Below are 10,707 nucleotides of genomic sequence, written 5' to 3'. Positions count from 1 at the left end.
TAAATAAAAAAAATAAATAAATAAATGAAAAATAATAATAAAAAATAAAAGTAAAATAGAATAAAAGCAAATTAAAATTAAAATAAAATTTGTTGCCAGCAGGAACAGCAACACTGCCACGATGGCACACTGCTAGCAAAAAATGTTATTTTATTTTATTTTCATTTATATTTTTATTGTATTTTATTTTTTTCATTTATTTTTATATTTTTATTTTATTTTAATATATTTTTTTACCTTGATAAGGGTGCTGTATGAGTGCCAAAACGTTGGTTTTTTCTTTCCTCCTTTCAGATTTTATCCAAAGTAAAGACGAATAATTTTCTTTTATTTTTTTCTTTTTTGTGCGGAAATGAGGGGAGAAAGATGTTTATTTTTTCAGATTCCAATGGGAAAATTTTGTGGTGGATGTCCAAATTTGGTCGTTATATTCTTGATTTTATTTTCAGGGATTCTTTACATCAACTTGATTATTGGATGTTAAAAAGGGATTTTAAATTTGATTTTTATCTAATTTAAATATCCTAAATTTTAGATATTTCGAAGTTCTGAAAAAATTTCCAAAATAATTTTAAATTTAAAACCAATTTTAAACAACTTCTAGATTTCTCAAGATTTTGAAATAAAAGTTTGAAGCTTTTCAAGGCTGTTTAAGCTATTTAAAAAGAAAATAATTGAATTTCTAATTTAAAAAGTGTTTAGTTAAAAATTTTGCAATTTTCCAATATTCCAATATTTAATGTTTCTAGTTTAAAATTTCTTAAAATTATATAATTTTGAACATTTCAAAGTTCATTGATTGATTTTTGTATTTAGAGCATTGAAAATGATTACGTGGATTTATATTTTTTTAATTTCATTGACCTTGAAAAATGTTTGCGAACCAGGAAAAAATCGTGAATTGATCGGGAATTTATTTCTTCGATTAAAACGGCTACCCTGATTTTTATCAAAGAAAGATGTAATTTATATTGAAACGGATCAATTTTTAATAAAAAACGACATTTTTATTTTTTTTAAGATGAAAATTTTATCTAAAAAATATTTTAGTTCATTTTTCAACACCAAAATGTAAATTTTAAACAAAAAGGAAATTATCTATCAAATACTTAAATGTCCGACAAAACAAAACTTGCAATAAAAAAGTATGCCTTTTTAATAAAATAGTTTAATTTTGAACAAAAAAGTTGCATTTTTATCTGAAAAAAATGAAAATTCTACTAAAACATTTGATGAATTTTTAAGTAAAAAAGACGGAATTTTGAACAAAAAAAAGACTTGAATTTCATACAAAAATATTCAGAAAATATGCAATATCTCTACTAAAAATAAGAACTTTAAAGTAAAAAAGACAAATTTTCAGGAAAAATAGTTTTCATCTAAAAAATATTTCAGTTGATTTATCAACAACAAAATATGAATTTTAAACAAAAGTTTAATGTTTTACGAAAAGAGTTGAATTTTTAATCTAAAAAGATGAATTTTTAACAAAACAGTTCAATGTACAACTAAAAAGGATGTTTTTAAAAGAAAATTGTTAACTTTTCAACCAAATAGTAAAATTTATGACTAAAAAAATAATCTTCATAACAAAATGTCTCGAGCTTATTAATTTCAAACCTACTCTCAAATCTTCTAATTAATTCGAGTAATATTTCAACTATTTTTGTTGTTGCCCATTTCTGTTTATCTGCTAAAAAATGTGAAAGGAGAACAAGCACATAACATCTAATTATCGCATTTTTAAATGTACTTTTATTCATTGAAAGAAGCGATACCTCTCTCTCTCTCTCCATCTTCTCTCTGTCTGTCTTCATATACGAAACATCTATTAAGTGCCCTCTATTCCCCCGGCTTAGCCAATAAAAAAGCCTCATTTAGACTCATTTTTCTTACCTCCTAGAATTGTTATTAATTATTATTATCTAACAGAATAAAGATATTTGGGTTCTATGAAATTCTTTGTGCTTTTTTTGCAATTTTGAATGATCTTTTGTGGAGGTTTTCGAATTCCCCACGTGCATAGGGATTCAAAGAACCGAAATATCTTTGTTCCTGGTGTTAATAATAATTAATAAAATTTTAAGGAAGTAAGAAAAATAAGCTAAAAACCGACGTTCTGATTGTTTGAGCGGGGGGGGGGGTCATTCTTAAACGCTAATGATTGTTTCTTTTAGCGCCATTCAAATGGAGTTAGTTGTATATGTTCAATCAGAACAAGATAAACTAGAAAGAATGCGCAAACTTGCTGCTGAACGCCAGCAAAGATACAAGGCAAGAAAAAGATTAGAAAAAATAAATTCAGATGCAATAATTGCATCGAAAAATGCAATAGCTGCACCTGCAGATACAATAACTGCATTAAAAAATGCAATACACGCATTGACATACGAAAGGGAAAGCTCTCAGCAAGATAAACAAGAAAGGAAGCGCAAACTTGCTGCTGAACGCCAGAAAAGATACAAGGCAAAAAAACGATTGGAAAAAATAAATTTAGAAGCAATAACTGCATTGGAGAATGGAATAACCGAATTGGCAAATGAAGGGGAAAGCTGTGTGCAAGATAAAAAAGAAAGGAAGCGCAAACTTGCTGCTGAACGCCAGAAAAGATACAAGGCAAGAAAACGACTGGAAAAAATAAATTCAGATGCAATAACTGCATTGGAGAATGCAATAACAGTATGTAAAAATGAAGGGGAAAGCTCTAAACGATTGGAAAGAACAAATTCAGATTTGATAACTACATCGGCAAGTGCAATAACTGTACAGGAACTTCCATCGCAAGAACCATCGAGTCAAGATATTGCAGATCAATCTGAAAGGTATGCTTTTTATACGCATTATATTTAATACAGTGAAACTCTGAGGCTGTGTCGGTTTTAAGGCATCGGAAACCCACTGCTGCTTGACGTGAGCTCGTTATCGTGCTTATTCGCGTATGCCTTCGCACACCTGACGCACCTCCTCCCTCTGACCCATACCCGCGGCGCGGCGTAAAATTTCAAAAGAACTATATTAGGGGAGCCCTATCTCAGAATTCGACTGTACTTCTATCTCTAACTACTTAATTTTATGATATTCAGCCCTGTCATGTTTCGGGAAGCATATAATTAATTTGAAAAAACGTGTCTTTTTTATTTGAAAATTCCACTATTTTGTAAAAGTTTTATTTTTTTGTCGAAAATTCCATGGTTTTGTTATAAATTCGCCTTTTTAGGCAATCTAGTAGTGCTTCAGAATTGAAAATTAATCTTTTTTGGTATAAAAATTCTGGGTTGAAGTTTATCTTTCTTGGTTGAAATTTGAACTGCTTTCTTACAAAATAATTTTATTCGTTTAAGATATAATTTGTTGGTTTAAAACTGTTTTACTTTTTTTTAAATAGAAAATTAATTTTTCAAACTGAAAATTGAACTTTTCTATGTTTGAATAAAAATTGATCATTTCTAATTGAAAATTTAACTATGTATTTGGTTGAACGTTGAACTACTTTGTTAAAAAATCATATTATTACTTGAAGATTTCACTTTTTTGTTGAAAATTCATATTTCCGTATTTAGAAATTTAACTGTTTTGTAGGATATTTGTCTTTTTGGCTTACCGATGTAGCTGTTTTGGTGACATTTCGTTTTCTTCAGTTGAAAATTGAACAATTTGGTTAAAAATACTACTCTTCTTTTAAAAATTAGTCTGTTTTGATTGAGGATTTAACAATTTTGTTGAAAATTCGTTCTTTTTTACATTCTCATCAGAGAAGGTATTAGATTTGTGTAAAATTTGCCCCCCCCCCCCCAGTTTTTGTCAAATGTCCACGTTTTGAGACCCCTTGAATCCGAAAAACAGGTTTTCACGAATGTGTCTGCATGTCTGTCTGTGAACACGATAACTTTTGAAAAAATTAATCTCTCAGATTGCCTTTTGGTACACTCGTTTATTGTTCTGAACTAAAGGTCAAGTTCGTTAACCAGCCATTTTGCATAAAAATTCAAAAAGTGGGCACATTTTGAATATTTTTGAGACCACTTTTTTCGAAATTCAAAAAGTCTCTGTACGGTTATTCATAGTACTCAAAACTTCGAACAATTTATCCTGATGACTTTTTTCAAAAAATCAAAAATTACCGGAGTTATAGAATTTATAAAATTCCAAAAAAACACTTAAATGAACATTTTATGCCAAATAACGCGCGATATGAAAAGAAGTCAAGGGAAGAAAAATGTTGATTTTTGAATGCCCAATGAGATTATCATAACAACTTTTTGAATTTTCTTGAAAAATCAAAAATTCAAATTTTGATAGCATACAAAATAATGAAAAATTCAAAAATTACATTTTTCGCCCAAACTGTGCAAAATAGAGTAAAAGATAAGTACACCAAAACTGTGCATTTGAAAAAGATCTACAAATTTGTTATAAACCACTTTTTGATAGGATGCGTAGTTTTGACTTTAATCATGTAAAACGTCTTTTAATTCCCTTTTCGTCTCGTGTGTGGGGTTTCGAAAAATTTAACTTTTCATATTTTTGATGCTATTCTTTTACGATTTAAACTAAAAACAGAACTATCTAAAAATTATTCGTGGCAAATAAATCATTTTTATATTCTCATCAGAGAAGATATTAGATTTGTATAAAATTTGACCTCCCTAGTTTTTGTCAAAAGGTCCACGCTTTGAGACCCCCTGAATCCGAAAAACAGGTTGTCACGAATCTTTCTATCTTGATATACATCCTAATGTATAAAAAGGGGAGAGCTGTGAAACTCTGAATTTGAGAACCAAGGGTTTGGAATTTTACTTTAAAATATTCAAGTTTCCTAACTGTCCCTTGACGAGCTTGCTTTGGTCACACTATTATTTGTAGGTACCTGAGTGCCGGTCTCAGGCTCGACGTACGTGAATAGCCACCTTGGACGGGTGTGGAAAGTTTCCACGGTTCAAGCGTCGCTTTCACCGTACAGAGATTTTCCATCTCAACCTTCCTTTTCTCGAGACTCACTTACAAATACTTTAAAAAGCAATGATTATTTTATATATATTTTATAAGGCAACTTATATATGTTTATAATACTTTATAATCGATAGGCAGGTATACCTTATAGAACTAAACCTTACATTTATATACCTGATTTCAAGCTAATATTTTACATAACTATGGGAATGTCAGCATTATTAAATCTATTTTTATTTTTCGCATCACTAGTACTTAGGAAAATTGTAACGCGGAAGAGACGGAGAAAGGTGAGAGTACGCGTCCGATACGCAGCACCCGCGTGCAATGACGCCATTGGCGCGCGGGTCCCCAAAAACGACAGGAAGGGATGAACTCGCGGAACTTCATCCCCTCTAAGCTCCCACCGTATGGAGTGGGGACGTTCCGGCAAGCGTTATCGCGCGCTCCGGTGCGACAAGCATAAAGATGCGCGTTTCAGCGACACTCGACACTCGGCATCCCGCCACTACAACGAACATCTCGCTCGCTACCTCCACGAGCAGCTTTCGCCAGTGCTTCTTTCCGTCAACGGGCCAGAAGCCTGTCACCGAATACAATGCAGCGGTACGACTCACGTCCCTCCTTCACAGCGCGCGCACGAGCCTCCTATCGGGACACACAGCCGCCACAACAGTCAATGCTCCTTTCGGAACAGGTTCCTGCTGTGTCGCAACCGGCGACGGCCATCGCACCCATTTATGCGGCGCCGCCCACGCTGCCCATGGGCTGCCTGCCTTCGATTGGACTGCTCTAATGAAAGCCATCAGGGCTCCACGGTTGGACCTCCCCAACTTCTCAGGAAAGGATCACGAAGATCCCAAAGTTTTCCTCAGGGACTGCGAGACCTTTTTCGCTCAGTCAAGCATTGAATCGTCCCAATGGACACGCCTGGCAGGGAAAGCGCTAGAAGAACCTGCGTCAAAGTGGTGGAAGATGTTTAAATCCCTCTCACTAACCTGGCACAAGTTTGGAGAGGTACTGCGGCAAAAATACTCTAGTCACGCCACGGTCATGCGACTCAACACGCAGCTTTATTCACGCAAGCAGACCGAAAAGGAACCGACTTCAGTGTTTCTTCAAGAAAAATACTTGCTGGCCCTACGACTACTACCTGCGGCAGCCGAAGAAGATATAGTTAGATATAAATATAGATATAGTCGAGTCATCCGTGCGGCCTCTCCCCGGACCTTTGGGGACCTCATGGATTCCGCAATGGAAGCAGAGGTGGACGAGGCCGAAGACCAACTGCGCAGAGTGCAGAAGAGAGAAGAACCTAGAAAACTCCTACGCAGCCGAGGTCACCAGCCGCAGGAGATACACAACGGCGAGGAGGGCCTCCATGTCACTACAGCCCCGACTTCCACTTCCACCGAGACTGCCCAGTCCTTAGAAGGGAGCGAGGGAATTCTCTACAGGAAAATTGGCGAAGCTCGGCGGCCCGGGAAAGCGTCGAGCAAGCACCAGTTGAAGACCCCCGGAAATAAACATCACCAGCACCACTCGACGCCGAATCCCACGCCTCCGCGTGCGTCTCGGAGGAAAGGAAGCCATGGCTTTCGTCGATTTATGCTCTTCGGACAATTTCGTCCAAGCTGTAATTCTTAGCGATGCTCAGATACAAAACTTAGAACGCAGCCCATCATACGCCAACCTAGCCGCTCGTGGAGCGACCCTTCCATTAATCGGTTCAATAAGGTTGTCACCAGAGATCAGCGGCCAATCTTACCCAGGTACCTTCCTCGTCAGTCCGAACCTCGAAAAACGAAGTCGTATTTGGAATACCTTGGTTTGAGGAACATCGCGTAATCTACGAGCACTGCCTGGGGTGCATCTACTTAGGAACACGAGAACGGAACCGGGTATACCTCAACCCCGAAACACGGACGCCCGACACCAACGTTTCTACTCCAGAGCTGAGTCACAACTTCCCACCGGAGCACCAAGACAAGTTCTACAATCTGGTGAAGCTTAATTACCAAACATTTCACCAAGGAGGGCCATCGCGACAAACAACGGCCGTTCAGCACTAAATTCATCTGTCAGACCCGACCCCATTCCGGGAGCCACCACGGCGCTACTCTGAATAGAAGCGTGTATGGTTGGACGGACAGGTGCGCGATATGCTCGCCGACGGCACATTCGAGCCCACCAATTCTCCCTACAGCTCAGCTATCCTAGTGGCCGGGAAAAGAAACGGGGACTCTCGTTTCTGCGTTGATTACCGCCGTATCAACAAGCAAACGGTAGATAAACCACAATGCTTACCCCGGATTCACGAGATCCTCAAGGATATCGGCGGTGCTCGAATCTTCTACACCTTGGATCTCAAGAGCGGTTATTGGTAGATCCCTCTAGCCCCGGAGGCACGAAAATATTCGGCTTTCACCACACCCAGCGATGGACAATACCAGTTCAGGGTCATGCCGTTTGGACTGAAGAACGCCCCTGGCACATTTCAGAACCTCATGCGCCATGTCTTCGCCGATCACTGGGGGAAATTCGCCATCGCATACTTAGATGACATCATCATCTACTCAAAGAACTGGGAACAACGCCTCCTGCATCTAGCCTTCGTCCTCGAGAGATTGGCCATCTATGGATTGACCTGTTTCCCGCTAAAGTGCCAATTCGGACAAATCAGCCTTCCATACCTCGGGCATATCGTCACATCCGAGGGAAACCACCCGCAGCCAAAGCATCTGCAGGCGATCCTAAATGCCGAGCCTCCTCGTACCCGCAAGGGCCTAAGATCTTTGCTAGGAACTATGAATTGGTTGCACGAATACGTCCCGCACTACTCTGATACCATAGCAGCCATGACGGATCTTCTCTCACCGAAGCGGCCTTATAAATGGAACGCAGACGCCCAGAAAGCACTAGAAGCGGCCAAGGAGGCCTTTTGAAATCACGAACCCCTGAGCTGGCCAGACCCGTTTTTACCCTTCATTCTTCAGACCGATGCCAGCGCCTGACGCATGGGTGCGGTTCTGATGCAACAAATCCCCGATGGACCTCGTCGGATACTGAGCTACGCGAGTGTCAAGTTCTCCACAACGGAAGCCTCATACCACTGCAACGAGCAGGAATGCCTGGCCGTTATCTGGGCAATTACGCACTTCCGGCTTTACTTGGAAGACCAGCGTTTTACCTTACGCACAGACAGCAAAAAACTCACTTGGCTAGATAGACAAAAAGACACACGGGACAAGCTCACGAGATGGCACGTGTTCCTCAGCAGATTCACCTACGACATCGAACTTTGCCCAGGGAAGGAGAACGAGCTACCGGACGCCTTGTCTCGTCGAAATTGTGCCACCCAAACGCTCCTGTGGACAACAGGGGTCATCGGACAACACTCCATTGTTGTACCTCACCAATACCCCTTCCCTGTTCGAAGAAATATCCGTCGCGCAATTGGAAGACCCAGACCTGGAAAAGGACATCCACCGGTAGATCCAGTTACGTGACCCACCACGCCGAAGTCCTCAGGAGGACAGTTTCGGCGAGAGGCATAAATGAAATCAAGAGGGTTTCTGGCGTATCTCTACAAACCACTCGAGCTGGTTGCTACCTATGCCGAAGCCCATACGACAACGCGTCATATGGGAGTACCATGAGGCGCCACTATCCGGTCACCCTGGAGCAGAGGAATCGATACGATCCATTAGCGAGTATTTCATTTGGCCCGGCATGAGCCGGGAAATCCGTCGCTACGTATCAGGCTGCCACCTATGCGTATGCTGCAAACCCGTACGCGCCAGGTATCCCGACAACCAGAAACCAAGGTCGGCACATACTGCCTGGGACGCCATAGCAGTCGACCTCATGGGCCCCTACCCTCGCACAAATAAAGTAAACACCTTTTCTTAGTAATCACCGATATGTTCTGCCGATGGGTGGAAGCCTTCCCGATGCGCTCTGCTACAGCAACTTCCATAATCAAAATCCTGGAAGAAGAAGTCTTCTCTCGTTGGGGATACCCCCGCCGAATCCTGAGTGATAACGGGACTCAGTTCACCGGGCTGGTATGGGCCGAAGCCACTCAACGTTGGGTCTGCGAACTATGGACAACTCCAGTCTACCATCCGCGAGCTAACCCCACCGAGAGACGGAACCAGGAAGTCAAGAAGGGACTCCGATTACGGCTCACACCTCAGACTCAGCGCACATGGGACCGATACCTGCCGGAGATCCTATTCGAACTTTGCCGACGGCACAATGCGGCCACTGGCAGCACTCCTAGTTATCTCCTGATGGGTAAGATCATCCCACGAACTGAAGAATGGCGCCTAAAAACTGCATCACCTCCAGCACCGGGAGTTAGCCCCGCAGGGGATCGACGACAGCGACAAAACCAAGCATGGGAGCATCAACAAACTTACCGAGAAAGGTACGCGGCCGAGCCGACAGCACCCCGATACGCCATCGGAGATTGGGTTATTACAACCAACCATCATCTCTCCAACAAGGAAGAGGAATACAATGCCGCTCTAGACCACCGTCGGATTGGAACCTACCAGATCACTCATCACGTCTCCGGAGGCTCCTACTGGATTCATAAAGATGGGCGACAACAGAAGGTTCACGGAAAGGATCTTTGGCCAGCACCCGAGGGCCACTACAATTATCAACGGATTAGCGAGGTCAGCGAGGAGCCGCCTCACACGGAAGAACCTTCCCCGAGCCCCAACGAAGAAAGCTAACCACCACCAGCTCCAGACGGAGCTACTACCACTAGCATTGGCGCGGAGCAATGCTCAAAAACACTCGTCCGAGCCTCACAGGTCCTAGCCGAAGACATCCATGCACCAGCCCCGTCGGGTCTGCAGCGTCCGCTAGCTGAGACACGACCTACCACTAGCATTGGCGCGGAGCCATGCTCAAAAACGCTCGTACGGGCCTCACAGGTCCCAGCCGAAGACATCCATGCACCAGGCCCGTCGGGTCTGCAGCGTCCGCAAGCAGAGTCACAACCTACCTCAATGACTGGTGCGGAGCCATACTTAACAACGCTCGTCCGAGCACCACAGGTCTCAGCCCGAGAAAAACGTGCAGCAGACCCGCCCAGTCCAACACCATTGCCGAATTCAACACGACCAGGCCCTAATGTCACCATAAAAGAGCCCACAGATAGGGGATCTGCATGGATTAGATAGATTAGATAGATAGATCCTCTTCATTGATGCCTCGAGAGAGGACCCTGACAATGCCAGCGGGCGTTACAAACTTCGCCGTAGGCGTCTAGCGAATTATCCGGATGCCCGACCTTACAAGCGTAAGGTGCCCAACCGCGTTCGACCAATGTAAATTCTGTAAATAAATATGTAAGTCACAACAAGACTAAAGCAAGACTCTATTCGAAAGGGGGGCGAATTGATATACATCCTAATGTATAAAAAGGGGAGAGCTGTGAAACTCTGAATTTGAGAACCATGGGTTTGGAATTTTCCTTTCAAATATTCAAGTTTCCCAACTCTCCCTTGACGAGCTTGCTTTGGTCACCCTGTTATTCGTAGGTACCTGAGTGCCAGTCTCAGACTCGACGTACGTGAATAGCGACCTTGGATGTGTGTGGAAAGTTTCCACGGTTCAAGCGTCGCTTTCACCGCACAGAGATTCTCCATCTCAACTTTCCTTTTCTCGGGACACACTTACAAATACTTCAAAAAGCAATTATTATTTTATATTTATTTTATAAGGCAACTTATATATGTT

General features: G+C 41.5%; 1 protein-coding gene across 1 annotated transcript in view; it reads left to right on the top strand.

Moving 5' to 3' along the window:
* The window catches only part of LOC117181351, a 36,032-nt gene that overhangs the window by 23,618 nt on the left and 1,707 nt on the right, over positions 1–10,707 (top strand). The window contains exon 3 of the mRNA XM_033373923.1: positions 2,178–2,822. Coding sequence (XP_033229814.1) covers positions 2,178–2,822 — 645 coding nt within the window. The remainder of the gene's footprint in view (positions 1–2,177; positions 2,823–10,707) is intronic.

This window comes from Belonocnema kinseyi, chromosome 10 (genome assembly GCF_010883055.1).
Source record: "Belonocnema kinseyi isolate 2016_QV_RU_SX_M_011 chromosome 10, B_treatae_v1, whole genome shotgun sequence".
NCBI classification, from domain to species: domain Eukaryota; kingdom Metazoa; phylum Arthropoda; class Insecta; order Hymenoptera; family Cynipidae; genus Belonocnema; species Belonocnema kinseyi.
This window is presented reverse-complemented; position numbering and strand designations above follow the sequence as displayed.